This window comes from Branchiostoma belcheri, unplaced genomic scaffold (genome assembly GCF_001625305.1).
Source record: "Branchiostoma belcheri isolate BF01 breed outbred unplaced genomic scaffold, Haploidv18h27 scaffold9, whole genome shotgun sequence".
Taxonomy (NCBI): Eukaryota; Metazoa; Chordata; class Leptocardii; order Amphioxiformes; family Branchiostomatidae; genus Branchiostoma; species Branchiostoma belcheri.
The window spans coordinates 1,954,135-1,979,429 of record NW_017804575.1 but is presented as its reverse complement, the minus strand read 5'-3'; the positions used below and the strand labels follow the sequence as shown (position 1 = coordinate 1,979,429).

Sequence of the window (25,295 nt, the reverse complement as noted above, 5' to 3'; positions counted from 1 at the left end):
AACTTACAGTCTTTTTATGTGAACTTTGTGTACCATAAGGCCATGTTGATTTGATTATATGGATGACATCCACGCGCGCATGAATTTTCGTCCGTTTCCAAAAAAAAAAAGTTTTCGACCATACTGTAAATCGTACAAAGCAACTGCAAAAGTAGCAAATATGTGTCGAAAAAATATTGGAGAAACGATACCAATGTCTTAGAATGCCAAAATCAATTCCAAAGGAAAAGAAGAAAATGTAAAAAAAATGAAAGATTCTAGTATTCGCCATACCATATATACTCTGTGTGTTAAGTCATTTTTTGTTCAACCTTCATGACCACGTAGAATGGACGAATGCACAAAATGGCTGCTTTATACCATGTAGCATGAAGGGTTGATTGAGGGTAAAAAAATAAGTGCCTCACATTGAAGTAACCAAAACAAACACGCATATTTACCCCGCCTGCCACAATGTTTACAATGCACAAACAGTAAAACGGATACTACAGGACCTATACACCTTTACTCAAGTTAGCTTTTGCAAAAATGTTACCATATGTAACCATATCATCACGAGGCCACACCAATTTAATTTGTTGGTTCTCCGATTTTTTAATAACAAATATTAAGCGACAGGGTGAAAAAAAATAAAACAACAGGTCTAGGCATCCTTTTTTCGCTCCAAATGCTACGATAGGAGCCATGAATTCAACACAAGGGCCGGGTTAATATTTAAACAATTTTGAACTTTTAATCAAACCACTGCATTGATACATGGGAAAAGTATGGGAACTAGGAAGAAAAGGACTTTCCTTAGCTATTGGGGGCAAGAACCAGAATCTTTTTTTTTTTGCAAATCAGAAAAAAATTAAATGAAGAGTCGAATCCGAGAACCAACAAATCATATTGGTTTGGCCCAATCAGTAAATACCACGCTAGGACCTAAAGTGGGCTAGATGTAGCACATATACCAAACGAACGCCCAAGCTACGATCGAGCTGTACAATCTGGTGCTCAGCAGCAATGGGGTACCGAGCGGTGTTACTTCTACTGACCGTGGCCAGCTTTGCTGTGGCGCAAGTGGAAGATTTAGAGTACCGTGTGACGGCCTTGGAGAGACTGGTGAGCTCTATCACCGCAGACTTCCCACAATATTTCACTCAAGATGGGACCACTGGTGAGTACCGTGGCCGATAGGGACAATTCTGCTCAACACGCTGACTTTTGTCTTCTCCACCCTGCCTTTTGTCTTCCCTACGCAAAAGTCAGTGTAGGGAAGACAAAAGTCAGTGTAGGGAAGACAAAAGTCAGTGTAGGGAAGACAAAAGTCAGTGTAGGGAAGACAAAAGTCAGTGTAGGGAAGACAAAAGTCAGTGTAGGGAAGACAAAAGTCAGTGTAGGGAACACAAAAGTCAGTGTGGAGAAGACAAAAGTCAGTGTGTTGGGCAGAATTGTCCCTATCGGCCACGGTAGTTGAGACTTTTGTTTCCTTCAACACTACATGAAAACGTTTTGTAAAAACGAGCGCTTACGTCAATTTCAAGCATAACTTCATAACTATAATCTTTATAACTACATAAACTCTAATCTAGGTGGATTGTTGTTTTCTTATTGTTGTAACATTCTTTATTTAATGTACGTAAATTCTCATTGAAATGTTGTTGGCGTCTGGTGAGTTGTTATTGTTATTGTTGTGGGTTTTTTGTCGACGGTGGTATGTGTTGTTATTTTTCTAACGAAAGACATAACAGAATTTAGATTTAGAGGATGTGTGAAATGATTATCAAAAGTGAACCTGTGTAATTATTAATATCTATATCACAGACTACTTGGAAGCAGCCGACAGTTGTTATAAGTGTGACGACGAGGTGGCGAAGTTACACGAAAGAATCTCCAACCAAACCCAGATCATATCTAAGCTAGAGAAGGCACTGGAGGCTCTCAGACTTCGAATTGAAGACCTGGTGAATCGCGTCAATGGAACAGAGAACTTCATTGGTGAGTTTAATACGTTTGTGAGTTACAATGCACATTTTAGGCTTGTTCATGTGAAGTCACCCAAACCGCGATTCGGGTAACTCACATTCCTCACATCTGGTCACGTGCCATACATTCCTTTTAAAACGTGCCCGATCACGATTCTCCGAAACTACATTCATTGTTGTTTGATGAAAACACGCTAGGTAGCGTGTCATTATTATCAGAGGTCAACGACCTGCTTGCTGATGCCCCCCTCCCAGCGTATCTCGGCCAAATGCCGACGTAGTCCCGCCAGAGGCGGTGAAGCTCGTCCTAGTACGGACACATTATTTGACCATTACTACTCTTTAAGTTGCTGCCACGTAAAATTTGGTATTGCATATAAATAAAGAAATATCACCCCGTAATTCATGACCAAGACGCAAATCGCGATGCGGGAAAACCGATTCGAAACCACCTCTAGAAGTGGCTTGGGATCGAGACGCTTTCAGTGTGATTTGGAGCGTTCAGATGGAGCCACTTGAAACCGGCTTCGGGGTAAACCACATGTAAAACGCCTTCACTGACTTTCACATGAACAGGGCCTTGCATTACACAATTACAGAGGTATTGTGGACAGAGATTGTCAGCATTGTTATATGAGATCACAAGAATGTCACACGAAAGCGTTTAGATTATATGACAGGTTTCCACCGATTTACAAGCCCAAAGGTACTCCTTTTGCCATGCCAACATTTGTAAAAGACCAGACAAATTTCAGGTCATTTGGCCCAAAACTGACGAGGTTTTGAGGTGACGGGAGAGGGAGAAGAAGAAGAAACATGAGTAATAAAAACGATGTATTTCTAGGGAATGGAGTCTAAAATATAAATACCTTAGTACATGCAATATGCACCTCATCCAGACGCGGCGGCCAGTTATAACGATCTGGCTTGGATCGCCCAGGCTTCCTGCTCTGCCCTCGCTAGATCACCCCACTGGGTCTGGGCGGTGCCTAGAGACTGTCACCATGGTGACGGAATGACATGTGACCAGGCTTGCGCTTCTATGGAGCAGAGCTTTCTAAGCGAAGTTGGAGAAGGGTAAGTTGTGATTTCCACTAATATAGCGAAATTCCGTCTTCCGGCCTTTTTAAAGATGCTCCAAAGCATTACGCCCTATACAGGCTCATTTTCACATCCGCCATGTTGGTTTACAGTGTATGTCTGTTAAACATACCGACATATCAGCATAAAAGTTCATCTGAGTTGGTAAATTATATTATGAAAAATTTAAACTGTTCTCCAACTCATAAATGTCACTCACCGGAATTTCCGCTAAATCACTCAGTCTTCCTCAGCTATCTGACCCAAATGCTGTAAACACGTGATTTTTCTACGTGTGACGTCAGCAAAGGGTTGTCTGAAGTCGCTCAACCGGGACGGGGGCGATATCGACTTCAGACAACCTTTGACCCTTTGCTGACGTCACACGTAGGAAAATCACGTGTCTACAGCATTTGGGTCAGATAGCTGAGGAAGACTAAGTGATTCAGCGGAAATTCCGGTGAGTCAAATTTATGAGTTGGAGAACAGTTTAAATTTTTCATAATGCCGACATATGATGCCGACAATAAAAAACCTTTATAGATGAAGTACTGTCCTCCCTATGGCATGTTTTCCATCCCTTTACTCATGTATGAAATGGAATAATTCTCCTGCACTCATAGCTGCAGCAATTGTAACACTTTAAAAAGACCTCTGAAACATGACAGAATGATGTTTCGGTGAAAGAATATTCCAATCATTGATGAATATATAGCTCTTCCATCTTAGCAGTGTTTTGTTAGACTCTCTAACTATTCCTTTGACCAAAATCTTTAACTTCTTTGTCTACACAGAAGAGTTGAGTGCTTCGATGCCTTCTACGTGAGTAGGACGGCCCTTGGCTTGAGAACGTACCACTATCTCCAGGACGGGGGGTGCTCCTGGCAACCAGATCATTGTGGTCCAAACTACTGCTGCTGCCGAAGATCCGACTAAAAAATACCGTCACAAGATATGCTACTTGAGCATAGTTCTGTGTACCGGTTCGCTGGAACTAGTTCCGGACTTGTGAAAATGTTTAGAAGTTCAAAAGTTCAAAAAAGAAAAATATTGAACGTTTCGAACTAGTTCCGGGCTTACAAACATCATGTCACATTCCCATTTTTTGTTCTAAACCACCAAAATTTGCGCTGCAAAATGAAGAAAACGTCATCAAGTGTCGGCCTCCGTAAATTATGTGGCCACAGTTTTGCCCAGACGTGTCCCGCAAACAACATATCTTGCTTCTTCTAAACCCTGGTAGTGCAGTGCTCGCTACAAAATTTTGCAGTAAGTAAAGATGCCCCATTTTCCATTGGGAAATGTTCACTGAGAAGTCCATTCCGTATTTTGTATTATGTCCTGGGTTTAGGTCAGGACTTACAAGTCTGGACCTAAACCTGATTCCGGACTTGGACCTGAACGTGGGTTTAGGTACACAGTACTACTTGAGCATCTGCTTTCCTGGAAGCAGTAAAACAAGGAAGCGCAAAATAGAACCATACCGTTGACTGCTTAACCGATGCTACTGCGTGTTATCTCCGTGTTATCCAATCTAGTTTTACAGCGCTAATCTGTCGTAAAGTTAGTCGTGTTGTAACCTTTAGTATCCTCCAGAGGAGAGTTACGATGGGAATCACTTGGCCAGCAACATAAAACTTCCACAAAAGGTGAAGGCTGATGTTGGACGAACCAGTCAGAAGGGCAGGCACCAGCATAAGGACATCCCATTAAAATCTATGCTAAAACCACTAGAAACAAGCACTTTAAAACACATTTACCTTTATTCCAAACCTCACGTCTTCACCCCCACTGCAAAGCTGGATTTGTCATATGTCTTTTGATACAAATATTGGAAGTTCTGGGATTTTAATGAGCTACAGCTAAAATATTGAAATGATACCAGGATTTCACCCCCTGGCAAAGTGGAACAGTCCAGAGATCAAGTATTTAGAGGTCAATGACAGGTCAAACCATGAAAAGGGTCACACTTTTTGGCCATACAATGTATTTTAAAAATAAACATTCTTCTGTCCTTCTTACCAGAAAACTGGGCCTTTGTGAGCAAAATTTGCTCAGGAAAAATTATCTAAATAATAAGTACCAAAATATATCTGCTAGTTCTGCGCATGGCAATTTGCTGGTCCCTCCCGAGAAAGTCTCATACCCGTAGCCAGGATTTTGCTTGGGGGGGGGGGTCTTCCCATTCTCTGAGGGACCAGCGAGCGCTGTAGACGCGAGTTTACTAGGGGGTACGGGGGCATGCTCCCCCTGAAAATTTTGGAAAATGAACCTTCTGAAATACATGGCATTTCCTGCGTTTTTGAGAGGATTTCAAAGAAAAAAATCAGAAATAACTTTATTAAATGACGAAGTGATCAGTTTTTTCTAGGATTCCAACCCTGCTGGTGATACAAGTCAGTCCAATTTTACAGTAAAATCTATCAGGAATACATCAAATCCACTGAGTACTGCATAAACATTATCATTGCAATATTTTGTAACAAACAAATTTGGTTTGACACTGTTAAAAACACGCAATCAACACTGTTAAAAAAATAATCAAATACAATAAGCTGCTTTGTATTTCTTCAGACCTTTATCGTTTACGTTCTTACTCTTGATTTTCGCGGTAACAACATCATCCCTTGATGTACTCAAGCCAGTAAAGTAATAAGAACAGCGAAGACGAACAGCAGCTGCCATCTGGCGGCTAAGGATTGTACTGCAGCTGACGTTGTTTGGCTCCACCTGATCTCATGATTGACGGTCAAGTCAAGATCCATGCCGGTGATGTGAAGCACCTAGAAAACAGATTTTAAACACATTCAGTGATTTCATCTTTCAAAGCAATCAACCAGTCAATAGCTAATTTTAGCTAAAACTCCCTCCTGAGTGTTTAGCTTAGGTGGGCGGAGCCCCGAAGAGAGCCCGCGCAATAAACCGATCCTGAAGCCCCGCCCACCTCCATGCAGCCACTCTCTCATTGGTCGAACCGCTAATTGCCCTTCTCTCATTGGTTGTACTGACAGGGTACAAGGGTATACTGCAGTGACTGCATAAGAATGAAACCCACCTTGTTCCGATACGTGTACCGTGTGGTGCTCACTCCGTCCAGTTGTACCTCCCCCACCGTCCTCTTCAGACCAAACACCTTCACACTACCGATAGTGGCCGTGCTGTCGGGCCGGTAGCCTTTGTGTGTGACAACCGTGGTCACACCGACCTACACAATCACACGTTTTGAAAATGGTGCAAAATGAACCTAAGAAACTCACAAAAAATTCATTTGAATTTCTTAAAGATGCTGAAGAGGCAGGCTTTTCTTAAGAAAGAAGCAAGAAAGAATGAGAGAATGTAAGAAAATAAAAAGAGAGAAAGGAAGAAAGAAAGAAAGAAAGAAAGAAAGAAAGAAGGGAGAAAGGAAAGAAAGAAAATAAAGAGAGAGAGAGGAAGAAAGAAAGAAAGAAAAAAAGAAAGAAAGAAAGAAAGAAAGAAAAAAGAAAAAAAAGAAGAACATTACCATCTTACCATATTTGCTCTTAACTCTAGCAGTAGGTAATCTCTACTCTCAATGGTGTCTGCGGATGAGAAGAAAACAAACATGTGAGGTAAACTTTATTTTGTATAATAGGCATTATAACAGAAAAGCCTTGAAGGGGAGTATATGGAATCGTGGGCTTTGACAAGAAGGATATGTAAGCTGTAATAAAAGATAGACCCACCAGCACTTTCTCCGTCGTCCCAAAACAATTGACCTTGTGCTAGCTCGTCATCATTTAGCACGACCAACATTTCAAACTTGTTCTGCCGGCTGAAAAATCAACAAAAATGTTAGAACATCTTCAGAAACCATGCATTACGTTGTTTCTTGTAAAATGAACCCTACTTATACCGTATTTCTACAAGTGGCAGAAAGTGATTTTAGTATGCTTTCGTTGTAGGGAATGTGTAGATTTTCTTTTTTTTTATGTTTACCGAAGGAAAACATATTGTTCTTGCTCTGTTTCCTCTTTTTCTCCAAACCAATAAGGTCAATGATTTTTATCACCATGGTAACATGTGTTGTTACATCATGTTGCAATTTTATAGCAGGAGGGATTTAGACTCCTGTCTGACCATATATATGAATGTGTTTGGGTAAGAATTATCAGAGCAGACCATATATGCGAGGGTAAACTTTGCAAATGTTACATTTCCATTTTCTATTTCTTCTAGATGACAAATCTAAAGGCCACAGTACCACAGTACTAATCTTGCCTTGATTGTGTGTTAGTTGCGGGCTCCTGTGTTGGGATGATATACCCGCCCCGCACGTGAAGCGGGATACAGTCCATGTCACACGGTATCGTCATGTTACTGCCGCGGCTAGAGGCACTGACTTCGCCACCCTGCGGAAAAGGATGGAAACACATGTCGACATCACACCAAGTAATTTTTATAGATGACGTCCGCGCGCGCATTGATTTTGGCCTGTTCTCAAAAAAAAAAAAGAAATTACGCTTCTTGTAAGTATGACCAAAGAGTCACGACAGTGAAGATGTGATGAAAGGAAATTAAATAAACAGGACAAGACGACAACTGCTCTTCCACTGATTTATTACTGTTTTATGACAAATAAAAGACTTGTCGGTTGTTACACTGTGCTCTCTCATTCAATTTGTGTCCTAACATTTGTCGTCCTTTAGTATATTTCATATCTTTGTATCTTATTTTTTGCCCTTCTTGTTTATTTTTCGCGCTCTCGCATTAGATTTAGGGTCTCCTGAGGACGTCATCCATAGAAATTACTTGGTGTGGTCCTTTCTTTAAAATAGATCTGAGTAAAAATAGCGTGCAATCATAAGATACATGCGGTTGTTTTTCATCATACGCTTGCATGCATGTGCGCGGCTTACCGTGTAGTAGTCAAACCACCTGACATCGGGCATGTATGCAGTCACACTGGTGGCGCCCTGGGTAGCATCAAGAAAGAGATATAATCATGAAAGTTAATCTTTGTTGGTAGTTACATGTTTGGAGTTATAACTTTAGATCCAACACAAAAACGTTCTCTCACCTAGAGCTTTTGACCAGTCACTCTGGTCTTCCTCAGTAGACTGACCCAGTGAGGCTTCTTGTCACGTGGCTTCTTTGAAGTGTGACGTCAACAAAGGTATCTGGTAGACGATGTTGGCCCCCGTCGCGGTTAAGTGAAGGGTGATGGGCCCTGTGCTGATGTAAATAGCCTTCTTAACCCCTCTCAGGAAATAGTCTTGTTCAGTGTCCAAACTGTCACATATCAAAGAAGCCACGTGACAAGCCTCACTGGGTCAGTCTACTGAGGAAGACCAGAGTGACTGGTCAAAAGCTCTGGGTGAGAGAACTTTTTTGTGTTGGATCTAGAGTTTTAACTCTAAACAAGAAAGAGATATATCAAGGTTATCTTTAGAACGTGAAAACAAAAATAATTCCCAGTTGTAGAGAATGAAGTGTCTCTATACGTACCTGTTCCAGTACCGGAGAGATGAGGAGGGCTGGGCCCCACAGGAACTGTCTGTCAACCGTCCAGGCGTTTTTATCGGTGCGGAACCTGTCCAAAAAATGTACAAACACAACTGGAATAAAACAACCTTCGATTTTCGAAGAAACAGCACAAAAAAGGGAACAGAAACAAAACTAGAAAGGTAACATTTGCAAAGCAAATGCATAATGTTTACCTTCGGATGTGGTCTGCTCTGCTAATTCTTACTCAAACCCATTCATATATGATGACATGAGTCTAAATCTCTCCTGCTATAAATTGCAACATGATGTGACCCAACACTAGTTACCATGGTGACAGACGTCTGGTTCACGTCATTGACCTTATTTGTTAGGAGAAGAAGAAGAAACAGAGCAAAAGCAATATGCTTTCCTTCAGTAAACATAACGAACAGATAATAATGATAAAAGAAATTTAAGTAACTAGAAAAACGGCGGATCATAATGGAAAAAAACAGTGCCAAAACGATTTCATAGCCTTCTGTCGAAGGCAATTAAAAAAAAAACCTACTCGTGCAAGAGCGGGCGTACAACAGTAGACCCTTGAGTGTGAGCCTGGTAGAACAGCGTGTAGAGGTAGGGCAGCAGGCGGTAACGGGTCAACAGGACTGCCCGGGACGCCTCCGCAAACTCCGGACCCCATGCTGACGGATCTTGTTCCTGATAATACAAAGTGTAAGCTGTATGTTGTGTTTTGTTTTTTTATTAAAAAGTAACTAGTCAGTGAAAAAATTTATTGTGTATACTAACCAGTAGCCTCTACCGGGCTTCGGCTGGCGGCTGGAAAGAGTAGCTTTGCGAAATAGAAAGACTAGAAAAGTAACATTTGCAAAGCAAATGCATAATGTTTACCTTCGCATATGGTCTGCTCTTTTAATTCTTACTCAAACACATTCACATAAATCCCTCCTACTACAAAATTGCAACATTATGTAACCCAACACCAGTGACCATAGTGAGAGACAGTCTGGTTCGGTCAATTAACAAAGAAAAGCATGGTCTACATACATGTAGACACACGGTTTAGGTTTCTGTATAGCCTGGTATCCAGTCTTATCGTTGTTGGGGCGGCTTTTCCTCGGGGCTGCAGGAGCTCTTCCCCGCCCGCTTCAGCTAAGTTTCCCGGTAGATATTTTACGATGGGAGATTGATTAGCCCCATCGTGGTGCCATCTCTATTAGCGTAACACTCCTACCGGACGGCCTGTTGTACTGGGCGGGTGGAAACTATTAGAGCCCCGAAGACACAATCTGCCCCAACTACTATGACCCAACCACGATAAGACTGGATACCAGGTTAGTTTATATACTGACCGCTATGACGTCTTTCTGGTTATGGTTACGGCTGTAGGGATAAAACGCTCCGAGCTGCATCCAGCGCCAACACATCTCCCGCTCAGGCTCTCCCCAGAACCCACAGATGTCAGCACCGATCTGACCAGGACACAGAATAACATCAAATAAACAAGAATTCGGAGATATTATACCTCCATGAAATATGTAGAGTTTATGTAAATGTTTTTGGGTATTTGTCTCATTCAAAAATAAGATCACAATTACCACAATCTAGTTAAATTTATGGTTTGTAAACTCAAATTATAATAATAATAATGCATATTAATGTTAACCTTAGTAACTTACACATAAAGGTATAAAATTCCCATCATTCCTACGACCTACCAACATACCAAATATCACAATCCATAAAGGCGTTCTGAAATTATGCTGACTACGAATGTGCGGAAACACAAGCACACACACACAGAGACAGACACACACACACAGACAAGCCAAAAACAATACCTCCATTTTTCATGGAGGTAACTAGAAAGGTAACATTTGCAAAGCAAGTGCATAATGTTTACCTTCGCACATGGTTTGCTCTGTTAATTCTTACTCAAACACATTCATATATTTGGTGACAGGAGTATAAATCCCTCCTGCTATAAAATTGCAACATGATGTAACCCAACACTAGTTACCACGGTAACAGGCATCTGGTTCAGGTCATTGACCTTATTGGTTTGGAGAAGAAGAGGAAGAACAAACAGAGCAAAAACAATATTATGTTTTCCTTCTGCGAAGATAAACATAAATACAGTTTAATCGTTATGGAGCAACGCGGGGTCTACATAATATATAATTATTTGTACAGACCCTTTGTACTAAAAGAGAAGAGTTTTGGTGAACAAAAATACGTTCAAGACTTTCAATTTACATGTAGCAACTTAAGGTTTATGGTCGTGTATTCAGCTCTTGACCATACATTTCAACATGCTGAAAACTGTTTGCTACTCACATATGGAATGCCAAAGAGGCTGAACTCCAACATCCCTGTGGATTAAACAAATAGCATTTCGTCGTTAATGGTCCAGGTATGTTTGTTTGTTTGTTTGTTTATTTAGGAATCTCCCATTAGTGATAATATGTACATCACTTCCTGGAGTCATTTACATAAAATACAACTATTATATACATACACGTTCAACTGCTATCATTGACATTATGCTACAGGAAAACTTCTCAACATAGTAAATTACACATCAAGCATCAATTATTACAGCAATTAATAATATTAAACTATACAGCCATCAATCAATAATATTACACTATACAGTTAGCTTCGAAACGAGAATACTCGAAATCATCATCAAAGTTCATCTGTGTTGGTATTTAACTTGTTACATGTTTAAAGTTAAAACTGATGACGCACAAAATCGTGAAGCGTTCCACTTTTTTTAGGTGAGAGAACTTTGTGTTGGATCTAAAGTTTTAACTTCATACAAGTACCTATGATAGACTTGTGAAGATGGTCCCACTTGCTGGTGTTGTCGCCCAGCCAGTGTCCCCCGGTCTTCCCGCTACCGGGGAACGTGGACCTGGTCACAACGATGCTGCGCTTCCCTGTCGCTACACGTGCGCTCCTAGCGACAGACAGAAGAATTGCAGCCATAGAATCCACAGAAGGTCCGGTGTCAAGCCAAATACATGATCCTGTCAAATACATGACTCCGACACAACTTGGGGGTTTCCCAATTATATACCTTAGACAAGGGACGGGAGGGGGCTGGTCGTGATGTGGGAGACTAAAGACCTAACCCCAATCGTAAGTCTAACCCTAGCCTTGAACAATGATCCCAACTCAGACCCTAACTCTTATACCAACCCTAACCCTAACTCTAATACCAACCCTAACGCTAACTAATACCAACCCTAACCCTAACTCTAATACCAACTCTAACCCTAACTCTAATACCAACCCTAACCCTAACTCTAATACCAACCCTAACCCTAACTCTAATACCAACCCTAACCCTAACTCTAATATCAACCCTAACCCTAACTCTAATACCTACCCTAACTTTAATACCAACTCCAACCCTAACCCTTGCTCAAAAAACCTGACCTCTCGCGTATGTGGCAGCTCAAGGATTTGGCTCAACACCGGGATACAAAAAACCTCTGATGAAATAGAGCTATGTTTATGTCAAAGTCACATTTCCAAACCGTGACCCGACCGGGCTGTTTGCGCGAACGAAAAATCAACAATTTTAATCGGTAATATATACAAATAGTACTCATGATTATCTCTTAATTTAAACTATAACTTTTTTGTTTTGTTGTCCTTTATATAGTACTTATCGTTCCTTAAAGCTGCCCGTCCGGGCCCCGGTTTGTAAATGTGACCTCAGCATTATCGCTGTAGTATCCGCTTCGATTTTATTTAGCTAATTATCTATTTTACAAGGAAGCGGCTGAAAGAGCGTACTAAAACTACTCAGTAACTAGAGAAGTAACAATTGCAAAGCAAATGCATAATGTTTACCTTCGTACATGGTCTGCCCTGTTAATTTTTACTCAGACACATTCACATACATGTACTACGAGTGTATGGTGACAGGAGTAGAGCAGACCATTAAATTGCAACATTATGTAACCCAACACCAGTCACTATGGTGACAGACGTCAACAAATCATGCCATTGGCCAGGTCAGAGGTTAGCGTTTGGAACAGAAGAGGAGGAAGAAACTGAGTAAAAACAATATGTTTTCCTTCGGTAAACATAATAAAAAGACTGACATCCGCGGTAGTTCTGGTGTACTTGCCTCAGTGTGGTGGGTGTTTGACTCCAGCCGTACAGGTTGTGGACATCGTAGTGTCTGTACGTGGTCCCGTCAGTTCCCTCCTGATGAGCGTCCATACAGATAGTTTTACTGTACAGATCTCCCATCACCCCTGTAATTTCAGGTTAATGAAGTTGTAATGATGTATAGAATCCTTGTAATGATGTATATAGACGCTGTGTGTTAGCATTTTTGCTACTGTTAGTTTATGCCTGATATATTCCCTGTCGTATGTGTGTACATGTCAGAATGGACCACAGCAAGAATAGCTACAGTTCGTACGCTAAATGCGGATCTTAATTAAGTCAAAGTCAAATTAGCTAAATCTGTATCTAACTACGTAGTTTCAGAGCTACTCAAGACGATATTTTTTTGGGATGTGTTATGTTGTGTATCCCTATCAAGAAAGTGGTATAAATACTATTCTTCAGTGTTCTGCAATATTGCAGAATGTCAAAATGTTTCTTCTGCGATTCGGAAATACTTTCTGCAATTACACACTTCAGTTAATTCGGAAAAAAGTCCGGATCTAAACCCATGGCATGTAAAAATTCATGTTGGAAAAAAATTACATGCAAAATTAGGCCATGTTGATTTGATTATATGGATGACATCCGCGCGCGCATGAATTTTCGGCCGTTTCCAAAAAAAGTTTTCAACCATACTGTAAATCGTACAAAACAGTTGCAAAATTAGCAAAAATATACCATAAGATACAAAAAAAAATAATAAAAACTATACCAATGTCGTAGAATGCCAAAATCAAACGAAAAAAGACGAAATTGTGAAGAAATGAACTTGAAGACCAGACTATTCACCAAACCATATTCTGTGCCATTTGCTCATGATCAACCCTCATGACCACGTAGATTTCATAATGAAAAGAACTTATTTTTTGCTAAACTTTTTTTATTCGCACGCGCGCATCGGTTTTGGGGCTCTCGGAGGATGTCATCCATATAATCAAATCAACATGGCCTTACTGCAGTCAGTAGTATACACAAAAGCTCTTAAACACCATTGAAGCACCTAGCCTGATTTTTTTCAGTCTGCAAAATTGCAGGTTGCTTAATATTTCTTCTGTAATATTGAAAATGTCACTGCAAAATGCAGACTGCAGATGGGTATTTCTAACATTGCAAGATGAGTTCAGAAAAGTGAGACATAAAAAGGCCAAACTGACTTTGACATTCCAGAGATATTAGTGATATCATATTATTGAGAGTCGAATTCGACAACTTACACGGTGTGTAGTCTGGGTTGTTCCAACGGTTGTTCTCGCACTTCCCGGAGTTAGTCGCCGGGTCGTAGTTTCCGGGAATAAAGTTAGCGGGTTCGTTCATGTCCTGGACAACAGGAAAAATTTCATCATAACGCCTCAGACTTTAACAAAAACGTGAACAGACTGCACATTCCAACTTTACATTGATTGCTCTTAAAACGATCCTGCGTCGTCGACATGAAAATGTTTTTTAAGTTCTTTCTTTTTATTCATTTTCGAAATAACAAAAGTAACTCATGGCACAACAAACAAGAATAGCGACGCACATGCGTAACATCAAAACTGATACATAAAACTAGGACATTTAGGACCATAGACATGAAAATGTTGCAAGGTTCGAATTCACGAGTTTTCATGCGGCGCTGATATTGACTATTTATTCATTTATATATTTATTTATCTATATATTTTATTTATTTATTTATTTATTTATTTATTTATTTATTTATTTATTTATTTATTTATTTATGTTTTATTTATGTTTTATTTATTTATGTTTTATGTTTTATTTCTGTTTTATTTATGCTTTATTTATTTATTTATTTCTGTTTTATTTATTTATTTGTTTGTTTTATTTAAACAGGGTAGAGACCTCAGTGCTATTTAATAACACTGCTTTTCAGGAATGCCCTGTGACAACAAGTAAAACGTAGTTTTCACTGCTGGCATCCAGGCTAGATATTGACTATCGCTGCTCGCAGTCTGGAAGTAAAGTACTGGTATGAAACAACATACGATCCATATCCCGTCGAATCTGATTCCGTCTGTCGGGTTGTCGTGGAAGTTGACGATCTGTTCGTGCCACCAGTCGTGCGTGGACGTCTTCAGGAAGTCCGGAAAACCAACCAGCGATCGGTAGTTCTGCGTCAGACGTGAGAAACATATATGTAATATACAGGATGGTTATATCATAGTCACGCTCATTCACTCCGATGGGTACCATCTCAGTACCTTCTTCACCCCCATCAAACTCCTTTCAAGCCCCACCCGCTCAAAAATTCTGGCCGTACCCGGAAATTCGTGCCGTACCCGCGAAAATTTCAAGCCGTACCCGGTAATTCGTGCCGTACCCTGTACTTTTTCGCCGTACCCAATGGCGGATATCGCTCAGCCCCGGTGCGTAGTCACTCGGAAGTCGTGTCTAAATACCCTGTACGGCAACGATACACAACCTCATATAGCCTATGCTCTGGTAAATATTCCAGGCCACCTATCTGCCGAGTGGCGTCGTACAAATCGCGCCCAATCTTGAGAACACTTCGCTCGCGGGTACGGCACGAATTTCCGGGTACGGCCAGAATTTTTGAACGGTACGGCTTGAATTTCCGAGTACGGCTTGAAAGGAGTTTGATGGGGGTGCTTCTGGAGACATTATGTCAACCTGGTTTTTAAAAAGTTTTTATTTTTATATTTAGGCATTGTTTGATTTTCGTTGTGTTTGTTGCCATGTTTCAATCTCTTGTTAATCTGTTCCTGTATGTATGCATATGGGCAAGGGGGAATAAAAAAATAGATAAAATATATATTTCTGTACTACCACGACTCTATGGATCCTGAATCACAAGCACATTGTACACCCTGCATCGCTGCCCGTTGCTCATTGGTGATTTTAGACCATGCAGACACATAACGAAGCCATATATAGCAGGTTGAAAGATCATTTTCCAAATCTATTTATGATAAAATTGTATGAATGACAACGTATCACTAATATTTATGTTTACCGAAGGAAAACATATTGTTTTTACTCAGTTTCTTCCTCTTCTTCTTCTTCTCCAAACAGTGACCTATGACCTGACCAATGACATGATTTGTTGACGTCTATCACCATGGTGACTAGAATTGGGTTACATAATGTTGCAATTTCATGGTCTGCTCTGCTCCTGTCACCATATATTAGTAGTACATGTATGTGAATGTGTTTGAGTAAGAATTAACAGAGCAGACCATGTCCGAAGGTAAACATTATGCATTTGCTTTGCAAATGTTACTTCTCTAGTTGCAATCTTCTTTTACAAAACGAAAATGTTGGAATTTCATGTAAACGTAAACAGAAACATTCTCACCTCCACCTGGAAGTCCCATGAAGCATTCGGCATTTTACCGGGTAGAAACTCGTCTGCATATTCCGGCCAGACCTGATCATAAACATAAACATAAACATAAACATAAACATAAACATAAACATAAACATAAACGTAAACATAAACGTAAACATAAACATAAACAACAGACCTGTATCATCGGCCTACAAATCTCCATTCCAAATTACATTGTCATTGGATATATTACACAACCAATATTGTCTCTTACTTCGGTGTCTGTCGGACACCTTCCTCAGAGCTTCTGACTGGAGTTCTGCTTCTCGCTGCTATATGTAGCCGGTGTAGGTGGCGCTTTTGCGGCGAGAGCACAATCCCAAACGTAGCTGAGTAAAAGCGCCACCTACATCGGCTACATATAGCGGCAAAGACTATAATTCCAATCAGAAGCTCTGAGGAAGGTGTCTGATACACACCGAAACGTAAGCAAGGTAAGACTCTGAGACAAAAGTGGTTGTGTCAAAGAAAACCCCTATATCCTAAACTTTAACAGCCTACTGAAACTATTTTCGGAAGTTACAATGTCGTTGTTTTTGGATCCTTGAACTAGTCTCGTTGGTTAATTGTATGTGTCTAATGTCCTAACTGACCTTTCCATAAGCCGGTCCAGACTGGTCTTCGTTTTTTATCCACACATCCATCTGTACACCCTTGTCCCAGGCTGGGTAGTCTGTCTCGTTCTTACTGATAGCAGGATCCTAAACATAGTACAAAGTCCCGTTAGTTTACCTTAAAAGTTTGCACGTTACAAGGCAAATGCAGCAAAAGTGAAAACAGACTGAATAAGAATTACTGCAATGGCAAAGTTTTCTAGTTTTATATTTATGTTTACCGAAGGAAAACATTTTTTTGCTGCTTCCTCTTCTTCTTGACAAATAAGGTCGACCTGAACCAGACGTCTGTCACCATGGTAACTGGTGTTGGGTTACATCATGTTGCAATTTCATAACAGGATGGATTAAGACTCCTGTCACCATATACTAATATATGAATGCGTTTGAGTAAGAATTAAGCGGACCATATATATGCGAAGGTAAACGTTATGCATTTGCTTTGCGAATGTTACTTAAATTTCTAATTAAAGTTTTTTTCCTTGTGCGTGTTACAAGGCAAATGCAGCAAAGGTGAAAACAGGCTTGGTAATAAAAATTACTGCCATGGAAAAGATATTCAGTTTCTAATTTGATATTTTTCTGTGGATGAATTTATGTGATATGGTTGGCTCAGTCTTGAAGCGACGGTGACGCCAAAAAGAGATATGCTTCGAACATTTTGTACTTGTCATCATCTTCCATTCACCAATTTCACACTTCCCATAATGCCTGGTAAAAGTCACGGATATGACGTAAGACCACCCCCTCCCCCTTCCTCGATGTAATATTTCCAACAAGTTCTATCGACAAACTGGTCAACTATTGTTTTTAATTATTTCTCTAGTATAAAGCGAAACAATTGCATTTTTGTTGGAATTAGAGAAAATGACGTACCTTCTATCGTTCTAATATACGTAATACGACCGTGTGAGTAGGAGAGTCTTCGATAGAAGGTAGAACGATAGAAGGTACGTCATTTTCTCTAATTCCAACAAAAATGCAATTATGGCATGCGCTTTATACTAGAGAAATAATTCAAAACAATGGTTGACCAGTTTGTCGATAGAACTTGTTGGAAATATTACATCGAGGAAGGGGGAGGGGTGGTCTTACGTCATATCCGTGACTTTTACTAGGCATTATGGGAAGTGTGAAATTGGTGAATGCTGAAATGCTGATGCAATGATATATCTGCGCTAGCACAACCTTACCAAAATGATGATGGTTTTCATGCCTTCGCCCTGTAGTTGTCTGAAGTATTCTGGCAGGTCGGGAAAGTTGGTGTGGTCAAGTGTGAAATCCAACTGACGTTCCATGTAGTCTATATCGGCGTACTGCACATCCTGTCATGGAAAATACATAGCTGAACATCACATATGGGTATGTATTCCATATAGACGAGGGATTAATGAATGAACAATCTGTCAACCGGTTCTTGAGTTATCCTCCTTCGAAAATTTTTCATCAAATGCTGCTGCAGTTCCAGAACAAGCCGCTAGGGGACCCAAATTCGTGACCCTAGCATGTCCAGATCACGAGATATCAAAACCGGAAGTTCTGCTGCAGTACCTAGGAAAGCCGCCAGGGATCCCAAAATCTAATCATTCCTAGGTCTCATGAAGACCTACCCACCTACCAAGTTTCATTCCAATCCATCCCCTGCTTCTTGAGTTATCTTGCTAAACCACACACACAAACACACACACAGACAAACGCTACTGAAAACATAACCTTCTTGGCGAAGGCAATGAAGACTATTGTATAGTATTACACGTATGCACACAACAAAAGAAACGTCTACACATGAATTGTATACATTGACATTCACGTCAAGCTAGCACGAGTAATAAAACATTCAGAGACCGAACTGTGAAGCTAATGAAAAGAACTGAAATAAACTCTTTTTGGTATCTTTACTATTTATCCTTACTGCTATAAACAGTCTTTACAAAGAAACGTTTTAGGCAAACGTTTCAAATCCATCCTTTTATCAAAATTGGAAACAAAAATGCGCACAGATGTGGCTATATATACACGTTATAAGGCCATGTTGATTTGATTATATGGATGACATCTTTGCGCGCATGAATTTTCGTCCGTTTCCAAAAAAAGAAACGTTTTCGTCCATACTGTAAATCCTACAAAGTAGCTGCAAAATGAGCAAATGACAAATTTATATGCCGTAGAATTGAAAAAAAAAAGGATTGGAAAAATAATGGAACATTCCAAATGACAAGAAGAAAATGTGAAGGAATGAAAATGAAGATTATTCACCATGCCAATAAAATATTACTCTGTGTATTTAGTCATTTGTTCAACCTCCATGACCACCTAGATTTCATAATGAAGGTTACATCTTTTTTGCCAAACTTTTTTATTCGCACGCTCGCATGAGTTTTGGGGTTCCCAGAGGATGTCATCCATACAATCAAATCAACGTGGCCTAACAGCAGTAACTAAGCTCACCTGTGGGATGTTGTAGTTACGCATACCCTCGACGACATTTTGGATATGCTGAGTGTTCTTGTAACCATAGCGACAGAGCTGGAAGCCTAGTGACCAATATGGCGGCATGAAGGGTCGTCCTATCGCCTGAAAACGAGGCAGAATGCTAATGACTGCCATGACGTCACGGCAATAGACGGGTGACGATTGGCTGATTTGTCTACCAATGATTTGCAAATAATTTGCGTATATATGATGTAAACATATAAATAAACAACTAGAGAAGTAACATTTGCAAAGCAAATGCATAATGTTTACCTTCGGACATGGTCTGCTCTGTTAATTCTTACTCAAACACATTCACATACATGTACTACTAGTATATGGTGACAAGAGCAGAGCAGAGCAGACCATGAAATTGCAACATTATGTGACCCCATTCCAGTCACCATGGTGACAGACATCAACAAATCATGTCATTGGTCAGGTCATAGGTCAACGTTTGGAGAAGAAGAAGAGGAGGAAGAAACTGAGTAAAAACAATATGTTTTCCTTCGGTAAACATAAAAACAGGAAGTTGTGACTAGATATATAACGAAGTGTATGGAGGGGGTTAGAAGATCTAGATTGTCTACACTACCATGTAATTTTGCTAGTTTTGCTTTTTCACGTCTTATTTAGCAGGGGTACCGAAGCAACGGGTTCCGCGATGGGCGCCTAGTGCGGAACTCGCGGGAAAAGTGGTGTCGGCACTTGGCCCTGTGCGGAAGAAAGCTAATTCTAGTGCTGAACGGCTTTGTTCAAGTGCTGAAGCTCCTTCAGAACTGGAATTCCAAAGCTAAATCTTGTCTCAGCACTCGTTTTCCAGTGCCAAAAGTCCACTCAGCACTCAGCTATCCAGAACGGGTCCCGCACTGGACCTTCCCTCGGACACTCTTTGGCGCTAGAAGCCGAGTTTCTTCCGGTGCTTACGTCAACATACAGTAGTGCAGTTCTACTATATCTCAAGGCCGAGTGAAAATGTGAGGAAAGGGGCCATTAGACGTCTGGCTTGGTTTCCAATACTACTAGTATTGCCAATTGGAAGTTTCCAGTGCTGAAGCCGCCAACACTTACTGGACACCCAGTGTTGACGTAACTTCGGCACTTGAAATCTAGGACGGAGGCCGCCTCACCGCTGTACACCGAGTGCTGAGAAAGAAATCCGTTACTTCGGTACTTTTGCTCATATTATACCTGAGTGTATAGTGGCGTCGGTGGCGCAACGGTTAGAGCGTTGGACTCGGAACCGAGAGGTCGATACTCACCGTGACCCGACGTTGTGCCCTTGGGAAAGGCACTTCACACGACTTCCCCACCTATACGGTGGAGTGACGCCCACCGAGCCTCTTGGGCTAATCTGTCTGTCAGGGTGCCAAAAACACCTTACGGATTTGGTGCGCCGATGTGACAACATCTCATATTGGCCACTGAGAGCCGTAAAAAATTTTAATTTTTTTTAAATACCTGAGTGTACTGCTGAACCACCTCCTCCGGACTGGGTCCCAGGAACATGTAGAAGTCCAACACGCCGCCGATAGTCCGGTAGGTCAGGGCAGGCTTGGGCTGGAGCGTCACGTCTGGGGTAAACATACAAGTGATAGAAAAAGTGATAGAGTTATGATGAAATGTTGAAATGTAATGGCTGATAGTTACATATTTTTCTGTATAATATAACTTGAAACAAACAAAAATGACCTTGCACTTTGGCGAAAACAACTCAAACACCAATATTCCTTCGTTATCGTCCGTTCCCATAGTCTCCGGTTGCTGAAAATGAGTGGGCCTACACTACGGATGGCACACAGCTTATATGTAGGGATAGCCCGAGAAGCCGGCATTGTGATACCACCTTGCGGATTGCTGTTGAGCAGCAGCACGCCGTGGGCATTTCCGTCCTCCTCCATGGCCATGTAGAAGGGATGTACTCCGTAATTGTTCCGCTCCACGTCGTAAGTCGTTCCGTCGGCAGCGGTCTCTTGGACTGGCTGTCAACAAAAAAGACACTCCGTGAATGTTGGTAAGTCACTGAGTAAAGAGACTCTTTTTATAAAACCAAGTCTTTTAGAGTTATTGTGTTAAATGACTACTAGTATCGTGTACATATTACACTCATGTACGTTTTGAACGAGGTTGCGGAACTTACGTAGTATTTGGCTATAGCCTCCACCAGGCTTTGGGAAACGGATGGAAAGTAGAGTAGAAATTGACGAAATAGACAGATGCCCGAAGCCTGGAAGAGACTAAAGGGCTAGACGACTTCCGAAAATAGTTTCATCAGGTTGGTAAAGTATAGGATACAGGAGTTTTCTTTTACACGACCAAGATTTCTCCTAAGTGCTTACGTTTACTATGGCTACATATAGCGGCGAGAAGCAGAACTCCAGTCAGAAGCTCTGAGGAAGGTGTCTGATATACCCCGAAACGTAAGCACTTAGGTGAGAAGTTTTGGTTGTGTAAAAGAAAACTCATGTAGGCTAGAAGACTGTCTCTTACTCACCGGCCCCGGGGACTCGTCCCGGGTTAACATGCCCCACGTGCGCCAGTTCAGGTCGTGGTGGAACGTGGCGTGTTCGTGTTCCCCGAAGCCGTACACGTACGGGGACGGCAGTCTGGTGCTGATCTGCAGGAACTGGTCCGCAAAGGTGAAGCCACCGAGGGAAGAATCCCAGCTGAAAAAAAATACCTAAATTCACGAACAACCATTGCCTTGACGCTGAGGCATAGATAGCCTTGTATCCAGTCTTACGTGACTGGGGGTATTGCGATGTTCGGGCAGGTTGTGCCTTCAGGAGCTCTAATAGCTTCCCCCGCCCAGTGCAACAGGCCGTCCCGGTAGGAGTGTACGCTAATAAGAGACAGTAAGCTTGGGGATTTGGTTTCCCCCAACACGACAGGGCTAATCAATCTCTCGTGAAATACACATGTACACCGGGAAACCTATGTAAAGCGGGCGGGACAGAGCTCTTGTGGCCCCGACCACGAATCAGACTGGCTAAGGCACAGAGGGGTTTTGAACGGAGTACTGCAAACACCGAAGAAGAACTTTATTGACACAACAAAAGTATATACAGCGACTTTCGTAAGGTCCTTAACTACATGTACATGTAGACGTACAGACAGATACGTGGGTACAACAAAATTACGTACATGTATACAAGACAAAATTTAAAATACCTACGTACAAGACCATACATGTAGATAAAAACACCGACGATGCTTTCTACAATGAACTGCGAGGCCCTGGGATAATATTAGGAATGACAATGTCCTTTTTCGTGTTATTTTCTTCTTTGTGGTATACTTACATCAGGGTGCCGGTATCCCTCCGAGTTACGTTGATGTAAAAGAGCCCGGATTCCGGAATTCCGACTTCATACTCCGGAGACGCTGCCGTTTCCGGACCAGGCATGTCCATAGGAACCTCGTATCGCGGGTTGCCCTGGTCATAAAACTGAAGAAAAAATGGTAGAGTTTTTAGAGGAATGATCTTCAGTTAAGAATTTATCTAATTTTCAAAGTCTCCTTCTTTTTTGTCTTTGCGTAGTTGTGTGTTTGTTTGTTTCTTTTTTTTTATGCTGATTGTTTGATTGGTGGATTATTTGTAATGTTATAGATACGTGGAAGTTTTTTTTTAAAGAATCAACGCTTACTTACAAATAGGGCTAAACGATGGTAAGACGAGTATGTAACCTTGTTTAAATTTAAAACTTTTGATCCAACGCAAAAAGTTCTCCCACCTAGAACTTTCGATCAGTCACTCCGGTCTTCCTCAGTAGACTGACCCAGTGGGGTTTGTCACGTGACCCAGTGTTGACGTCACACTTCAAAGAAGCCACCACGTGACAAGCCCCACTGGGTCAGTCTATTGAGGAAGACCAGAGTGACTGGTCGAAAGCTCTAGGTAAGAGAATTTTAAACATTTAACTACCAACACAGATGAACTTTCATAAGAAGTGCAAGTTCTCGATGTTCAGGAGAACTTTCACTTCTTGTTCCGTTGAACCTTTCAGCATGCCACTAGGTTCTCTTCCAGTTCTCATCAATACACCGTTAACATACCTGTCTCCAAGTCATTTTACAACAACAGCTTCTTTCCCCGGACTGCAAAATTATGGAACTCTCTTCCAAACAGTTGCTTTCCGTCCGACTACAATCCACAAAGCTTCAAAACAAAGGTCCACCACCATCTCCTGACATAACTACATTATACTCACTTTTACCTCTAGCTCTATGTCTAGAAGTTGCCAAAAATAATTGGCCTTGCTTTGAGCGACACCGTTAAAAAATGTCACCTTAAAACGCAGCCTACTGTTGGTCTGATGCTCCACGTCTAGTGTGACGGTCTGTACCGGTGTGCTGAACGCACAACTCTGCCCGGTTTTCCACTCCATCCGCACCCGGTACCCGTGAACCGTCCTGGTCTTGGAGACCACCTCGTACCCGTAGTCTGCAGGGTAGTGGCAGATGGGGACCCTGGGTTTTTTTCGGAGAGAATTTGTAAATATTGCTCCTCAAATGCAGTGGAAGACGAAATTTATTTCATCTCTAACTGTCCATTTATGACGACATCAGAAAACAATTATTTAGCACCGTGTCCAAAATGCTCCCTTACTTCCCCACCATTCCCTACCACAAAAAAATTACTACTAAAATCAAAGAACCCACATATTATATAGAAGAAGTGGGTAAATTCGTCTTCCATTGCCTAAAAAGAAGAAGTCAAACCCAGTAAAACTAGTACTATGCATGTTGTAGAATATAGTATAATGCTAGACATAGATATAGTCTCACATACCACTGTATTTTCTTTCTTATATTGTTTGTAACTGCAATTAGCCCTCGGGCATGTATTTGCAATAAACTTTCATATAATGTTTTTTCATTGAAACATTACAGCGACACACTCAAGGTACACTTATACTCATGTCGCCACCAGACAATACGCAATACAAGCAAGCAAAGCACGAGTTTTCGTATAGAAGTTGAATACAATAATTAATCAATGAACAAGTGAAACAAATATATAAATACTGACAGGATTGATCAAGATATTACAAAAACGATTTGATTCTAACAAAAATGTACATGTAATAGTATTTGAGTATTGTAAATTGTTGACAGAAAAGAAGAACCTCTTAAAAGTAAATGTACGAGTACCAGAATATCATCTGAAAGATCATCCAAGTCAGTAATAAAGTCAATCAGTGTTTTTAAGTTGCCAAAAAGGGTATTTCGTTGTTGAGTGTAGTTAGGGCAGTGTAACAAAAAGTGACTAATGTTTTCACATGGATGACTACAGGAACAAGCTGGACTTGAAACTAAATTACGAGAGAACTAGAGAAGTAACATTTGCAAAGCAAATGTATAATGTTCACCTTTGGACATGGTCTGCTCTGTTAATTTTTACTCAAACATATTCACATACATGTACTACTAGTATATGGTGACAGGAGCAGAGCAGACCATGAAGTTTGCAACATTATGTAACCCAACACCAGTCACCATGGTGACAGACGTCAACAAATCATGTCAGTGGTCAGGTCAGAGGTTAGTGTTTGGAGAAGAAGAGGAAGAGGAAATTGAGTAAAAACAATATGTTTTCCTTCGGTAAACATAATAAAAGCTTTGGTTTAGACAGTGTATACCTGGGGTTTGCGGTATCGTTGGCCCAGGTGCAGCCGCGTTGGGAGACGCACGCAGCCTCTACCGGCACGGCGCCCTTCTCAGGGTAACAGTTGATCCTGTCGTTGTCCGGAGTCTGAAGCATCACGGGAAGAGCATGGCCCAGGAGGAGGAGGAGGAGTGATGACGTCAGCAAAACCATCATGGCGGACGACAATCTCAAGAAATGTCAGTTTACAAGAAGATGATCGCCACCCTCTGAGACACAAAAAGACAGATTAATTTTATTTATTTTATTGAAATACCGTTATTGTACATTCATGCCACGACGGGCTAGGTACAGGTCAAGATATAACAGACACATAACAAACGTATATAGAAAATTGGAGACAAGAGATCACTACTTGACTTAGACATACATACATAAGGAACATACAAGGGTACTATACTAGGCTAATACAAAGTGTTGTAGTCACTGAGCTAATATTAGAGAGGTCAACTTCTTCTCGCTTTTTTGTACAGTGGAAAATGTGGGAG

The 25,295-nt window shown here is 41.0% G+C and overlaps 3 protein-coding genes across 3 annotated transcripts; 1 reads left to right on the top strand and 2 right to left on the bottom strand.

The window, feature by feature from the left end:
• The first annotated feature begins 952 nt into the window (after positions 1–952).
• LOC109487603 lies at positions 953–2,825 on the top strand. The gene is made up of 3 exons (XM_019791608.1): positions 953–1,159; positions 1,807–1,980; positions 2,812–2,825. The coding sequence occupies exons 1-3, from the start codon at positions 1,006–1,008 to the stop codon at positions 2,823–2,825; spliced, it is 342 nt and encodes a 113-aa protein (XP_019647167.1). The 5' UTR covers positions 953–1,005.
• A 2,544-nt stretch (positions 2,826–5,369) lies between these two features.
• Positions 5,370–6,552, bottom strand: LOC109487602. The gene is made up of 4 exons (XM_019791607.1): positions 6,545–6,552; positions 6,348–6,351; positions 6,103–6,252; positions 5,370–5,830 (listed from the first exon to the last, which is right to left on the bottom strand). The coding sequence occupies exons 1-4, from the start codon at positions 6,550–6,552 to the stop codon at positions 5,684–5,686; spliced, it is 309 nt and encodes a 102-aa protein (XP_019647166.1). The 3' UTR covers positions 5,370–5,683.
• Positions 6,553–7,276: 724 nt separating this feature from the next.
• Positions 7,277–25,009, bottom strand: LOC109487601 (maltase-glucoamylase, intestinal-like). The gene is made up of 20 exons (XM_019791606.1): positions 24,782–25,009; positions 23,429–23,609; positions 22,442–22,587; positions 21,634–21,805; positions 20,986–21,121; positions 20,601–20,713; positions 19,116–19,241; positions 17,861–17,992; positions 16,647–16,754; positions 16,021–16,092; positions 14,690–14,815; positions 13,916–14,018; positions 12,655–12,784; positions 11,339–11,472; positions 10,848–10,882; positions 9,863–9,982; positions 9,061–9,209; positions 8,514–8,598; positions 7,925–7,981; positions 7,277–7,417 (listed from the first exon to the last, which is right to left on the bottom strand). The coding sequence occupies exons 1-20, from the start codon at positions 24,961–24,963 to the stop codon at positions 7,277–7,279; spliced, it is 2,448 nt and encodes an 815-aa protein (XP_019647165.1). The 5' UTR covers positions 24,964–25,009.
• Between the last annotated feature and the right edge of the window lie 286 nt (positions 25,010–25,295).